General features: G+C 39.4%; 1 protein-coding gene and 1 pseudogene across 1 annotated transcript in view; both read right to left on the bottom strand.

Moving 5' to 3' along the window:
• The window catches only part of SLC25A36 (solute carrier family 25 member 36), a 32409-nt gene extending 20019 nt beyond the window's left edge, over positions 1 to 12390 (bottom strand). Inside the window, exons 1-2 of the mRNA XM_019747438.3 lie at positions 12092 to 12390; positions 2712 to 2876 (exon numbers count right to left, since the gene is read on the bottom strand). Coding sequence (XP_019602997.1) covers positions 2712 to 2876; positions 12092 to 12132 — 206 coding nt within the window. The 5' untranslated portion in view covers positions 12133 to 12390. The remainder of the gene's footprint in view (positions 1 to 2711; positions 2877 to 12091) is intronic.
• Positions 12391 to 13376: 986 nt separating this feature from the next.
• Positions 13377 to 13893, bottom strand: LOC109455103 (large ribosomal subunit protein eL31 pseudogene; annotated as a pseudogene).
• Positions 13894 to 15135: the final 1242 nt, after the last annotated feature.

The raw sequence follows: 15135 nt of genomic DNA, 5'->3' as shown, positions 1-15135 counted from the left end.
CCATGTCTAAGTCATGGAAGGCTTTCTGAGGATGACTTATTAAGTTTTGGAGGTGAGGAGAAACAGAGATTGAGGAAGAGTTGGTATTTTAATTTAGAGTTAACAGACAAGGCCAATGGTTCTCAAGCATCTATATGCTTAAGAATGATTTCTTCAAAGGCAATTTGGCATAATGGTTAATTAAGGGTCTGAGCTGTGGGACCAGACTTCTCAATATGAAGCCCAATTTTGGTAACTGAATAGCTGTGAGAACATAAAGTAGTAACTTTTCACTTATCCTTATTTTCATCAGCAGTAAACAGAGAAAAACAGTACTCTTCTTTCAGTTACTGTGAGGAATAAATTAATACATGAAAAGCTTAAAAGAGTACCTAGCTCACAGTAAGCACTTGATAAATCTTAATATTATCTTTATTACTGAAGCATTTGTTTAAAATGCAGATTTCTCTGATCCCACCCTCAAAGTATAGGTCTAGGAGAATGCTCAGCAATTTGGGTTTTTACTATGCATCCAGATGACTGACACGGTGATAAAGAAGCAACTTTTGATAAAACTAGATTAGACAGAAGCAGAGTTAAGAATGACAAATTATGGAGCACATTTTAAAGATTCAGTGTTTGCTAGCCCTTTCTATATTATAAATCCCTTTGAGAAATTAAGGAAGGTCCTTTTAAACAATACAAATTTGCAAACACAATTTTGCATACAATTTTGTCTAATTTATAGACCTCTTGAAGCTCACCCAATGCGGCACATAAGAAACTAAGAGAGCCTGGAGGGAATTCCTAAAGTTCTTGGTTAAGAAGCCGTGAAACACTTCAAACCCACCAGGATGGCTACAATAAAAAAGACACAGTAAAACAAGGGTTGGCGAGGATGTGCAGAAATTGGAAATCTCATGTATTGGTCTTGGGCACGTAAAATGATGTAGCCACTTGGGGCAACAGTTTGGCAGCTCCTCAAAATGTTAAATATAAAGTTACTTACTATATGACCCGGAAATTCCATTCCTAGTATATTCCCAAGAGAAATGAAAAAATTATGTCCTTATAGTGGCATTATTCATAACACCCAAAAAGTGGAAACGACTCAAATGTCCACCAACCAATGAGTAGATAAACACTGAAATACTTGGCAATAAAAAGATACCTGTTATAACATGGATGAACCTTGAAAACATGTCAAGTGAAAGAAACCAGTCACAAAAAAATATTGTATAATTTCATTTATATAAAATGTCCAGAACAGATAAATTTGTAGTGACAAAAAATAGCTGCCGAGGGCTGGGGGGAGGGTAAGACGGAAGAGAGAAAATGAGTGACTGCTAAGTAAGGGTTTCTTTTTGTGGTGATAACGAAAGTGTTCTCAATTTAGAAAATGGTGATGGTCACAACTCCGTGAATATATTAAAAACAATTGCATTCTACACGTTAAATGGGTGAACTTTATGGTATGTGAATTATCTCTATAAAGATGTTGGAAAAAGAAAAAAAGCAGTAGCCATGAAATTGACTGATTAGGACAAAGTCCCTGAGTAGGGAAAAAATGGAAATGAGAGTGAAGAGATGCTAGGGCCAGAGAATGCAGACTGGGAAGTCACCTGTACTCTGACGACAGGGGAAACATGTTAAATTAACTCTTATATAAGAGGGCCTGAAAAATTAAAGCTGAGCCCAGAGGGTCCTACAGTTCCTCTGAGGAAAGTCAGAGAAGGCAAAAACCACTGAAAACATAAATAAAAAATATAAATATAAAAAATACATAAATATAAAAATACATATAAATAAAAAAATATAGTATTGTCACAAAGGTCAAAGGACAAACTTCAAGAGATAATCAGTGGTAATAAATGTTAAAATCATGATAGTAAAATACTCTATTATTAATCAGATATTTATATATAACTATGGCCTTTTAATCCAAAATTGTTAACTATTTTCTTCTACCTATTTATGTACTTAGTCAGCTTGAAAAAAGACTGATAAAATCTTTTGGTAGAGAAGATAAACACAGAGTATGAGTTTATTTGCTACTACAAAATAAACACTATTGAACTAAGTTCAAACATATTATGTCCCAAGTGAGCTAGCTGATAAGGCAGACACATAAGGCATTCAGTTACATACCTAAGTTTAAACATGTAAAACCTAATTTCAATAGTTTTGACATTTTAAATCCAACTTGTAACATAATAAAGTATGGTAAAATGTAAAAAAAATCCTTTTCAAACCATCAAGAAATGTCAAAACAAACACTGAATCATATTTTAAAATCAGTAGAACTCCGCTTTAAATCTGTTATAAATCTGTTATATAAAAACCAAAGACTGTCATTAATTGGATGTACTGAGTGAGTAGCTGGAAAATTAAAGACACACATAAAGAGTTATCAGCATTTAACAGTATCACATTTCAAAAATAAATGAATTCATAGTTTAAAATACTTATAGTAGGCTTTTAGGACATAAATCCATTGGACAAATGTAAAAAATATTCCAAATACACAATTTGGAAATATTACATTTTATTCAGCTGTTGGTCTCCATTAGGGATTATTGTTGCTAATGAACATAATTTGGAATAACTGTCATTAAGTTTGTAAAAAAAACACCAACACCACCTTTTAAAATATAGCAGAATAGAAACAAATATATGAGCATCATTAAAGTAAATGGACTAAAAAAAAAAAATTCGTGAATATGTGCTCTCACTTTAGGCAATGGAGGGGTCCAGGAGACACCACTCGGTTGACACTGGCTCCAGCCATGGTGTTCAGCTGAACTTCAGAGATATAAAGCGTCAGAGAAGATGACTGCAGACGTGTTTTTACAACTTCCAGAGGACATGTCAGAATAGCTCCCACTGTACCACCACATCTACAAAAAGAGAGAAAGGAACAAAACTTAATTCGTCAGAACACATGCACAGTGCTGTAAAACAGGTGGGCCACTGGGGCTTTGCCAAGGTACTAAAATGTAACATTTTAATTTCAGAAGAGGAAATAATTTTTTAAATGTTTCATTTATTTGACTGCATACAAATACCTTTGGTAGCTAGAAAAGAACTGAGCTTAATTATCATCCTCGCAAGAATTAGCTAAAGAAGACAAAGTAATATTCAAATCTCCTACCCTTTCTTACACAGCTACTAAAGGACGTATTCCACAAATTAAGGGACTGAATTAAGAAAGAGGAGGGAATATAGCAAATCATTATGTAAACTTAACTCAATGTTATATGTCAATGACATCTCAATAAAACGGGGGGGGGGGGGGTGAAGGGGAAGGAACTGAAAGCAGAAGGGAACAGAACAACCCAGGAAAGAGAGAAAGGAGTCCCAAGATGGTAGTGAAATGTCAGGCTTCTTAGAAAATAACCAGTCCAGATACCGCTTCCCCCAAAATAAGACCTAGTTGGACAATCAGCTCTAATGCGTCTTTTGGAGCAAAAATTAATGTAAGGACTGGGTATATTATATCCAGTCTTATATTGTATAAGACCCGGTCTTATATTGTAGTAAAATAAGACCGGGTCTTATATTAATTTTTGCTCCAAAAGACGCATTAGAGCTGATTGTCCAGCTAGGTCTTATTTTCAGGGAAACATGGTAGGATTAGGATGATAGAGTTCAGAGGGATAAAGATCTCCAGGAAAAGGACTAATAGATGAATATATTTGACCATATGAAAATAAATATTCAAGTATAAATCCTCACATAACTAAACAAACATTTTAAAATATGGGGCAATTATTAACTCCAGGGGGAGAATGAAGTTATTCAGTAAAGAAAAAAACTGTGATATAACTAACTGTACTGAGAGGATGAAAAGGGGGAAATAGGGATGAGTATAATATAACTAAATCCTCATCTATCAGAAAAGGATGATGAAAATTCCAAAGGAAAAAAATAACTAACACCAATAGAAGGTTCCTACTAGGGAGGTGTGGGGAGGGGAACTGGGGGATGCTGGGTTTTATTACGTTTCAGTAGTTTTACCTTTGGCATACATTTTTAATTTTTAATTTATCAAAATTTTAGCAGTATTTAAAAATAATAGCAGGGGTTTTTAACTGCAGAATGTGGTTAATGTTTCTGGGACCCATTGGACCCCATGAAAAAATGATATGTATAATGCACAAATGTCGGACACAGAACTTCAAAATCTAGAATCTTGACCACTTCTCACTATTTCCACCCTGGTCTAAGCCACTATACCTTTTATTATTAAATTTATTGTGGTAACACTGCTCAATAACATAATTTTCAGGCCTACAAGACACTAATTTGATTATCTGTGCACTCTATCGTGCGGAGGCAACTATACCTTACTGAGGTTGGTGCCGTAACCTCCCAATTAGTGTCTCCCTGCTTCTACCCTTGCCCCGCCCCTCACCAATCTATCTTCAATACAGTAGGTGAGGAAACAAAAGTCCTGTGAGGGAAAATTACTCGCTCCAGGTTGACAGCCAACAGTTACTTAAAGAACAAACCCTAGCTCCTGATTCATAGTCCCTTTTATCAGTGACTTTCAAATCTCTGACTTCAACCCATGAGATTATTTTACATCAAGATGCAGAATAGCCACCTGCACAAACATGCATTTTACAGAACAATATTTATGCTATATGCAATGCACTGGTATTTCCTATTCTACTTTTTAAAATACGTTGGTCATAGAACAATCAAATTCATTTCATAATCCACTAATGGGTTGCTATGAAATTTGAAATACTGTTCTGTACTAATTAGATGCAATTTCACCAGGAAGGGTAGGGAAAAATATTTGTTCTTCTGTATTATTACACATCATAGACAGCTTGTGGGTAGAGGTATTTTTATGGGCTGGTCAATTTAGTGGGAGATTAAATAGCACACTTGCTATTTAATAGCTGGGGGCTGGGTAAATGCGTTCTCAGCTTCACAATTAAATGGATGTGAGCACAACTAAATAATATTAAATATATACTACTTGTCTCATTTATGAATCTCTAAGATGTGGGCAGCACAATGATTCTCTCAAGCCAAGCAAGTCATAAAACAATGAATGCAAAAGACTAGAAATTATTTTTAAAACATTCTGTATAAAAATATTAACATTTAAAATTATTTTAGTCTTTCTTATTCCACTCCCCCACAAATAAAGATTTTTAGCAATAAACACTGATTTAAATATTTTATTATTTATAATAATCAAATTCCTCATAAACATCAATTTGCATAGCCAATATAATTCTTTAAAAAATTATCAAGACAGATAATGTAGAATGTACTGAGGCTGTGAAGAATCCAGGATCAAGAAGGGGAAAAATCTGGAGTCTAGAAGGCCATGTGGAAGATACTGTCATGTCCAACCACAGACGTTATGCTAAATGAAATAAGCCAGACAAAGAAAGAAAAACACTACATGATCTTGCTTTTATGTGAAACCTTTAAAAAAGTCAAATACACAGAAGCAGAGTGGAAGGGTGGTTAGCACCTGTGGAAGTGGAGGCAACGGGGAGGTGCTGGCCAAAGAGTACAGCACTGCAGTTACGGAAGACGAAGACGTCTCAAGTTCTCATGTACAGCGTACGATCATGAATAACACTGGGTTGAACACAGGAAATTTGTAAAAGCAGATTTCAGGTACTCTCATCACAAAAAAATGGTAACTGTGAGAAGATACGCTACATAGTAATCACTTCGTTATGTGTATCATCCTGTCGTACACCTTAAATATATACAATTCTTTTTTTTTTTTTAAAGGCCAAATGAAGAAGCTCCTGTAATTACCTAGGTAGGAGGTATTGAAGGCTAGCAATCACCAGTTGGAACAGAGATAAAGGGACACAGAGGCTTTCTGATAACCAACTATCCTCACGTCTCACTGGTTCCACATTCTAAACTTCTTTTCTATTTCCCCTCACAATCCCCACAACAAGTGCCTTAAAGCAGGCCCTCAATTTATTTATTTCTTCTAACTGGTCCTGAGTCCCTCTGATCCAGTGATACGGTAAGATCAGTTGCAAGGTGTCACTGATGTCACTTGCTACTACTAATAAAGATTATGTCGGAAGTTTTACTATTAAAAGAAAAAGTTGTAATTAATATAAGTTGCCTGTTCCTTTGCTTTAAATGCTTTGATTTGCAAAGAATTCCAAGGTAAGAACACCCAAGTTTGATAGCAGAAGAGCAAGAACAAAGTTCATTACCTAGGAATATAAAAAATCTAAAGGGACTGTTTCTAAGGTTAAGAATCTATAAAACTGTTAAATGTCACCACACGCTTGGTATATCCAGGTTGGAGCACCTAAACTATATATTCTTAGTGAAACTACTTGTATAGGCCAATGTCATACATTTTAAAGATGTTAGAAGGCCAAGGTTGCTTGGTGAGTGAGGTAACTGTACAACTATGTACTGATTTTAGAAAATATTTAAGAATTGTTTGATAATTCTGGCATGCCAAGGGTTCTAACTACTTGGGATCCCTTGAGTAAAGCAATGGCTAAAAGCTACTTAGAATGGGGTTTTGTTTTTTTGAAACTAGGTACAATGTAACCAAGAGACTGGTTACAGAAACAAAACAATCTGTAAGAATAGGTCTTATAAGCAAGAGGAGGCCCCTGGGGGCCTCAAAGTGCTCTCCCACCCACCTTACAGCAACACAGGAATGAGAAGTTTGGGGGGGGGGGCGGTGAAGAGGACAAGAAAGGGGAAACAGAAACCATTCATTAAGTAAAAGTATGAATAGCAAGCAGATCACTTTCAGCCACAAATAAACATCAATACATAAGTCAGGTGCACAAACACAAAACCCCATCAGTGGGACAGCCTCAAGCTGCAGAACAGTTTCCTTGGTTTTAAAGGGCTTTCACTAGCTACACCAAGGCAGAGGAACCCAAGGCAACTAGGATTCAGCTAAGGAAAAGGTAGGTCACGGAAAAGAACATGTATCCTTGATTTTAACCTTCTAAGACTATATGGAGTAGGACATTTGTTTTTAACAGGTAAGGTAATTTATAAATGGACAAAACCTATTCTGATTGGGTCCACAACACTGGTGTGTGTGTGTGTGTCTGTATGTGCACATGCGTGTGCGCATATATGTACATTCATATAATAGGTTTTTTAGAAATGTATTTTTGTTAACTTTAAGCAAACCTATTTCGTCAGACAACTTCAGTGTTTACCTTTGTAAACCAAAATGAATAGTTGAAATATTTTGTCATTTCTCTTGCCTGCAGGTAACACTGTAATTTCCTAATTAGGGCATTAGTCAAATTAAGAGCTATTACTAAGGAAGAAATCCATTAAAATGTTAGCCAAGGAGTTTTTCAATTTCAAAGCACGTAGCCCATCTCTGAAATTCTGTAAAAACCATTTAGGAAGTCTTACCAAAATTGTTTGTTCAGTAGTATATTTGTTGAGGTATTTTCTCTGAAGCTTTAATGGTTGGGTAAAAAACAATACAAGTTCTTGAAACAGTGAATGAAGGGCATACTCTATATACTTGACAGACTAACTAACTTATGAGAAGTCAGATAGATACAAGTATTTTTGAAGGTTCAGGTAGTATTTCTGATGCAGGGGGAAAAATTAACAGGCAAGGCATTTTGAATGGCAAGGCAAAATCAAAATACCAGTAATACTGAAAAAAAAATGTTAACCAACTTAGATAAACATGAAACAGAACAAAGCCATTTCATACAGCCCAAGATGTAATTATATAGTCTTTCAGGAAAAACAGTAAGATATCAGACCGAGGACCAAAATTCACTATAGAAACAAAATATACTGAGGATCCGTAGTAGGTTTAGTAAATTTCCCCCAACAAACTTGCTTTGTTTCTTTGGTTCCCCTTGTGCAGCAAATCTCGAAGTTCTATCTGTCATCAATAACTTCTCTCCCACTCCGATCAGACCTTTATTCCCTGCTCTGCCTTGAAAACCATCAAAGGTCTCCAATTGTTAAATTCAAAGATTAACAGCTCTCAGACATCACCTTAATTGACAGTAACCTGACAGCAGATCACCCACTATTTCCTAAATACTGTGTACTTGCTTCATTTGACTTTCAGAACACATTTTCTTGGTCACTCTAAGTCTAGTTTGCTGGTTCTTCCTTTCCTACAGACTTCTTTTGTTGAAGTCTCCAGAGGCCAATCTTGGACACTCTCTTCTCTATATTCACTCCCTTAGTGACCTCATCTAGGCTCACAGCACCATCTATGTTCCAATAACTATGAAATGTGCATCTCTAGTCCAGACCTCTTTCTTTCCTGGACTCGAGACTAATATATCCAGCTACCTAAACAACTGGCTTCTTGACCTCGTTCTCAAACTTCCCATGTCTAAAATGGAACTATTGCTCTTTCCCTACCTCAAACCTGTTCCATCTGTAACCTCGCGCATTTCAGTTAACAGCAATCCCTCCTTCCAATCGCCCCAACTCAAAACCCTGGAGATCTTCTCCACACTCTACATCCAATACATCACAACCTGCTATGAATGACGATTACCTCTCATTTTGATTACTGCTATAGCCAAATCATCTGCCTACTTCTGCCCTCGCCCTATGCATAGTCTATTCTAAACATAGTGGCCAGATGACCAGAGCGAGCCTTTAAAACGACTGCAATGACTCCTCCCATTTCAGAAAAACACAGTCATTTAATGGCTTAAGAAGGCTCTACTACTCTGCCTACACGTGTTTTATTACAGTGCTCCCACCCTAGGATCTTTTCAATGCTTGTTTTCTCCAAATGGTTAACTCTCTCCCCTCCATGTCTTTGCTCAAAAGTAACCTGTCTCAGTAAGACTCATCACCATCCCCCTATTTTTGCACTCCCACTATTCCCCTTTGTCCTGCTCCACTTTTTCATTTTTTTCCATAGCACTGACCACCTTCTAATTAATATGATTCGATCCTTTTCAGGTAATTGTGAATATTCTTCATTACTACGTTAAAGCTGACAAGTGGTAAGTACTTAAAGTTTACGTACCATTGCAATATGGAATCTGAACAATAACCAAACTTTTCAGTTACATTAAAATCTATTCATCTGTTTTCCATTCTGAATATTTTACCTATGCATGACTCTGGTCATTTGAAAAATATTGGTTCACTGGGTTATACAGATCTTCCAAATGTTGATATATGTACTACACAATATAAAAAAATTACATTCCTGTCAATTCAAGATTTCAAAAATTCTAATTTTTGCTTGAAAACTCAAATTTTACCATAAGGCAACAAATGTTATCAGTGGTTTTCCCTGAAGCAACAGGCTCACTTCCTTCATTTTTTGAGAAAACGTATGTCACATAGTCTGAATAGTCAGTCTATCAATTGTTCTTTCAAGTAAGAATAGTTCTCCTGAAAAAGAGAGGCTAGTTCAGTTGAGGCTGAAACAACTGCAGAACTACTTTGGTATGCAGAAGTAATTTATTCATAGTTCCCATTTTGTCACACAGAATATGAAATAAAGATGAGTACAAACGGGTCAAGATTTAGTAAAATTAATAATTTTATTGCTGTAAGAACATTTATAAATGAAACTGTTTCTTTAAATTCTGAGTGCCAATGACTATTAGCATGTTCTGGGGACACTGACACATACCAGCTCAGGCACCAGCAGTTTTACTCATTGCTGCCTTTGTACCACCAGTACAAATGTCCGTGAAAAGACAAACCATGTCTTAGTATTTCTATGAAAACAGTTTTAACCTCTCAGACCACCGAAAGGGTCTTGGGAACTCTCAGGGCTCCAGGATCCACACTGCTGTGCTATACTAACCCACTTATAGGAAAATCGTTTCTTTGAGACTATGCTACATCAGGGTAAGCGACTCCCCTTAGTCTTGTAATCTACTGGTAAGAACGAAAGAATGCATTTTTACAAGGAAAAAAAAAAAAAGGAAAAGAAAAGGGGGGTGAAAATAATGGAAATAAGACCAATAAAAATATAGACAGTAGACAACATTAGTCTGTCGATTCATTACTTCAGTAAAGAAACTCCCACTTGGGTGTCAAATATATTGATTCTGCAAAAATTGTTGTATTAATTAAATTACTTCACCTACTTCCTTGTAAAATCAGGGCAGAAGTGGAATACTTACAAGTATAATAATGTTGTCTGTTTCCAATATCTGAAACATGATCTTTACCATTCTTCCTAGTTCTAATGTTTCTTTAAGATAAGCCAGGTGCTATACTGAAATGACTTATGCAACCACATATAAATGTAAAATCAAGACGAAATGCCAAGGAAGGGAATTTACAAGGCTGAGCACCTATCTTGTGTCAGGCCCGACATACCAGTACTTCCTTTAATATACTCTAACCTGGTTCTTTGGGGAGCCGGGCTCCAAAATCTTTTTCTGTTTAGATGCTGCAAGAACTCTCCATTCCTGGTTTTAAAGAAAAAGCTAACCAGAAGAGCCTTTACACGTATTAATAACAAAGTGACTCATGATACTAAGCTGAGCTGGGAAGTTAGTGCAATCAAGCTAACATTTCAAATAAATGTGCCCTACTTTTAAGAAAATGATACGTGAATCTTGAATGCAGAGTAATATAAATGTTAGAACCTAGAGAAGGGCCTCAGAGATCACATAGTGTAACTCCCTTATTTTACAGAGGAAGCAATTACCATTTGTCCATTTTTCACTCAAATTAAAATAGCCAGAAGTAGATGTGTAGTCTCCTAACTTTCAGGCATCACTGCGATCTAACTACAAGAGGGAATCCAATTATTTGCATATCTAGGTATCTTCACAGAAACATCTACACGGCTAACGGTTGTTTTTTTTTAATGATTTAATTTGCCAAGATTATTGGTAAATGTAACAGCAATGTGGAAAGCAAGCTTTACCTAAACTGAGTCTCACGGATTAAAAAATATGTATTTTTTTATGTCAGGACAGTGGTTGGCCCATAAACTGGTGTGCAATAAATGTTTGTTGAATGAATGTGCCAAGGAAAGTAATGCCATCATTGATGATAGAGTCGATATGTTCAACTCAAGACACTGAGTAGAACCGCGTATTACCTTAATATTCTTTAAAAGGTCGATTTAAAAACAAACTGTACGGCCTAAGAGAATGTGACTTTACATGGCCATATAGGTAGAGTAGAGCCTCAGCATAATTCATCGTAGCCATTTTTGATAAGATTATGATCCTAAATAACTCCTAAACTTAAAATTGTTAGGATTCTCCAAATAATTTGTAAGTAACAAACCTTTAGTAGGAGACTCAACTGGCTCAACAAAATGTCTGTAGCACTTAGGACGGCATTCTACCACTTTAGGCTCAGTCCTAACCTTGCACACACACTACCGCCGAGGTATGTGACCTCTCCCTACCCCACACTTTCTCCTTTAACCAAAGGAAAAGCAGCGGGTGCGGCAGAGGGTTGATTTTCATGAAAAGAATCTGACCTCGAAGGCATTGCCACTTTGCACCGCATCTCGCAACCCGGGAAAGCTTGGGAAGGAAATTTTCCAAAAGCTAAAAACCTACACTCACTGCGGGAGAAAGAATACCAAAGCCTGTCTGGTGCCGGAATCCCCTGAAGGGCCCACCCTGGCAGAGCAGGGCCCGGAAATCTGCCCGTGTCTGCGGCGGAGCCCGAGCGACATGAGGCCCCTGTAGCCCGCGCAGCAAGAAGGGAAGAAGGAGGCCCCGGCGCCCATTTTGTCCTCTGCCTCCGCACTTCCCGCCCCGTCCACCCCTTGGCTAACCAACCTACGTGAGGCCTGCAGCTACACTCCTCCCCACGAGTCCGCATCCTAGACACCCGCTAGGCCGCCACGCGTGGCCGGGGCTCGCAGTGGCACCTGGGGCCCGCGTTGATCCTACCCCGCCCCCCCCTCCCCAGCCCGCAGATCAGGCCCTAGCCTCGCTCCAGCTCCGCAGGCCCAAAGCCTCACGTCCTTCTCGGCTTCATCCTCCCAAGGCTCCCCACCTGGGCCTCAGCACCCTCTCCCCCCAACCTCGCGGGCCCAGTACCCCTTCCCGCGGGGCCTCACCCCTCTCGCCTGCATCCCAGTCCACGGCCCTCAGCCCAGCCCCCTTAGACCCTTTCTGCACGCCCGCCAGTACCGTACCCCCCGGCAAACAGATGCACCAGCGTGTCCCTCTGGCTCATTCTCTCTCCCGCATGTCCTCCGGGCGCTGAAGCGGGACGCGGATCTGGCCGCCCACAACGGCCGGCGGTTTCGGTTCCGGACCGGAGCCGCACAGCGCCCCCGGGGCGGCGAGGGGAGCTGGCGGAGACGCGGCTGAAAAAGGTAACTGGCTCGGCCCTCCCCGCGGCCTGCAGCCGCGCCGCCTCTAGTCCCAGCTCAGCGCTCACGACCCGAGCCGGAGAACGGCGCGGCTGCAGAGAGAGGGTGGGTGCGGGGGCGTGAATCTTCGGCTGACCTCCCCCGCCTCATAAACAGAAGCTCCTATTGGTCTGCGCTGAGTGACGTCACGGGGCCGCCATGGCTCTCTCACGTGATCGCTAAGGGGTTTCTCAATGAAAGGGGCCGAGAGGCGGGGCCAGAGCGCGTGCGGGGAGGGTAGTAGGTCACTGTGCCCTCGCACCTACTCCGCGGGTGGTGAAGGCGGCGCGCCTGCCTGGGCTCGCGTGGGCGCGCCGTTGGAGACCCCACGCTCGCGCCCCGACTAGGCGAGAAACCGCCTGGATTCCTGGTAGGCACGCAGAGAGGGGGCGCTAAGTCCCTGTTTTACTTAAAAAAACAACAACCATTTCATTAGAGCAATTTTTAGGTTTACAACAAAATTGAGAGGATGGTACAGAGATTTCCCATTTACCCCTTGTTTGGTTCACTTTCTAAAAATTAGATGTACGACCCGCGTTTCTTCTCGGTATCTACCTCAGAGTAACAGTCCAACAACGCGTGAAAAGGCTCACACAAGGATATTCATCCAGGAAGACAGTGTTTATAAACAATGCTTGTAATAGTGGAAAATGGGCATCACGTAGGGAATGGAGAAATAAAGCATGCAACATCGCAATTATGGAGTGTTATGCAGGGATGACAAGGGGTGAGGTAGATCTGTGTGAAAAAAAATCCCTGAGGGCCTCATAACTGAAACAGGCAATTCAAACATTAAGGTTTATGTTGGAAAGAATCAAGAAAAGTGGCATTTACTCATTCTTCTAATTAGTAAATGTTTCTTTTGTGTATATATAAGAAGGTCAAAGACTAAGGGACAGAAAATGTTTTTTTTTTTTTCTCCAGAACATGGTGGTTAAATATTTAAAATTTTTGTTAATTAGTAATTATTTCTAAGGTGCGGAAAAGTACTGAGAATAATATAACAGTCTGTACTCATCACCCACACTGAACAAATGCTGATTTCTTTTTTTTCAGTTTTACAACTTTATTTGACCATCAGCAGGTAGTTCTCCACATTAACTGCTTGTAGATTTTTGAAAGTGGTGACAGGTACATAGGTAACCAAGGTGTAGAGCTTATTTAGTGACTCTTCATCCTCATTATGCTTGCTGGACGCCACACCTGGATGCGGTATGGGACATTCCTTATTCCTCTGGCCCAGACAGCTTTGTTGAGTCTGGTGTCAAAGCGCACATCTGGGGTTCCCATCTCCTTCATGGCAAATTTCCAATCTCTTTGAGTGCCCGAGGGGCACGCTTCTTGAAACCCACTCCATGGATGCACTTGTGAATATTGGTGGTGTACGCTCTGACGGCAGAACGGCTCTTCTTCTCACCATCCTTTTTTGGGGGAGTCATTCTGCCAAGCCCAAATGATAATATTTCCCACTTCTTTGTTCCATAACTTCATTCCACCTGCAAGGCCCTCAACACCCTTTCCCACCCGTGTGTGATTATCCAGGGCCCACCTTCCTTTCCTTCCTGGGCTACTTCCTACATGAAGTCCTCCCTGATTGCCTCAGCTCTTTATGCTCTTTACTTCTCCTAAAGTCCTACAAAAAGTACAGACTGCCTGGCACTGGCAAGTGTTCATCCACTCCACAGCAAATGCTCATCTGTAAAATGGGCATAAGAGTACCCACCTCACAAGATAGTTGTGAGGACTATATGTGTTAAAATACGTAAAGCACCTGCAGCGGTGCTATGTAAGGCCTACCTGTAATAATTAGTAGTAGTATTTTACTGCCTTGTATTCTTAAGAACAAAAATGGCAGGGGATATTTCTTGAGTGCTTACTAATGTTCCAGGCTCTCATCTAAGCACTTTGCAGCTCTTATTAAGCTCTCACAACTACTCTGTGAAGTAAGTGATATTATCTCCCCAATTTTTCATGAGGAGACTGTGGTGTAAAATAATTACGTGACTTGACCAATATTGTCCAGTTTATCCATAAGGAGCTTGCATTTGAATCCAAGAGTCTGCCTAATTTCAGAGCTTCAGCTGATGAAGTAATAGCTGCCCAATAGATGGGGGACATTTGAAGAAAAAAAACACAAAAAAGTAGAAATAAAAATTGGCACCTGGCCACACTCCCCTCAAACCATTGCATTAACATTTTGTGGGTATTTCTTTTTTTACAGCAGCTTTATTGAGGTATCATTCACGTGCATAAAATTCACCTATTTAAAGTGTACAATTTGGTGGGTTTTAGTATATGTTCATGATTGTACAACCATCACCACAACATAATCCCAGAACATTTTTGTCACCCCAAAAGAAATCCCACACGCTGTTAGCAGTCACTCCCATTCTCCTCTCCCCCATCCCCTGGCAACCACTAATCTACTTTCTATTTGTCTGGATTTGCATAATCTGGACTTTTCATATAAATGGAATCATACAGTATGTGACCTTTTGTGTCTGGTTTCTTTATTAAGCATAATGTTTTCAGGGTTCATTCATGTTGTAGCATGTGTCAGCACTTCATTCCTTTTTATGACTGAATAATTTTCCATTGTATAGATACACCACATTTTTTTTTTATCCATTCTCAGTTGATGGCCATGTGGATAGTTTCCACGTTGGAGTTATCATGAATGATGATGCCCTGAGCATTTGTGTACAAGTTTTAGCATGGACATATGTTTTCAATTCTCTTGGGAATATAGAGAGTGGAATTGTTGGGTCCCAGGATAACTCTATGTTTAACCCTTTGAGTAACTGCCCTACTGTTTTCCAAAGTGA

Source organism: Rhinolophus sinicus, chromosome 5 (assembly GCF_057876585.1).
Source record: "Rhinolophus sinicus isolate RSI-liver-muscle chromosome 5, RSI-T2T, whole genome shotgun sequence".
In the NCBI taxonomy this organism is placed as follows: domain Eukaryota; kingdom Metazoa; phylum Chordata; class Mammalia; order Chiroptera; family Rhinolophidae; genus Rhinolophus; species Rhinolophus sinicus.
This window is presented reverse-complemented; position numbering and strand designations above follow the sequence as displayed.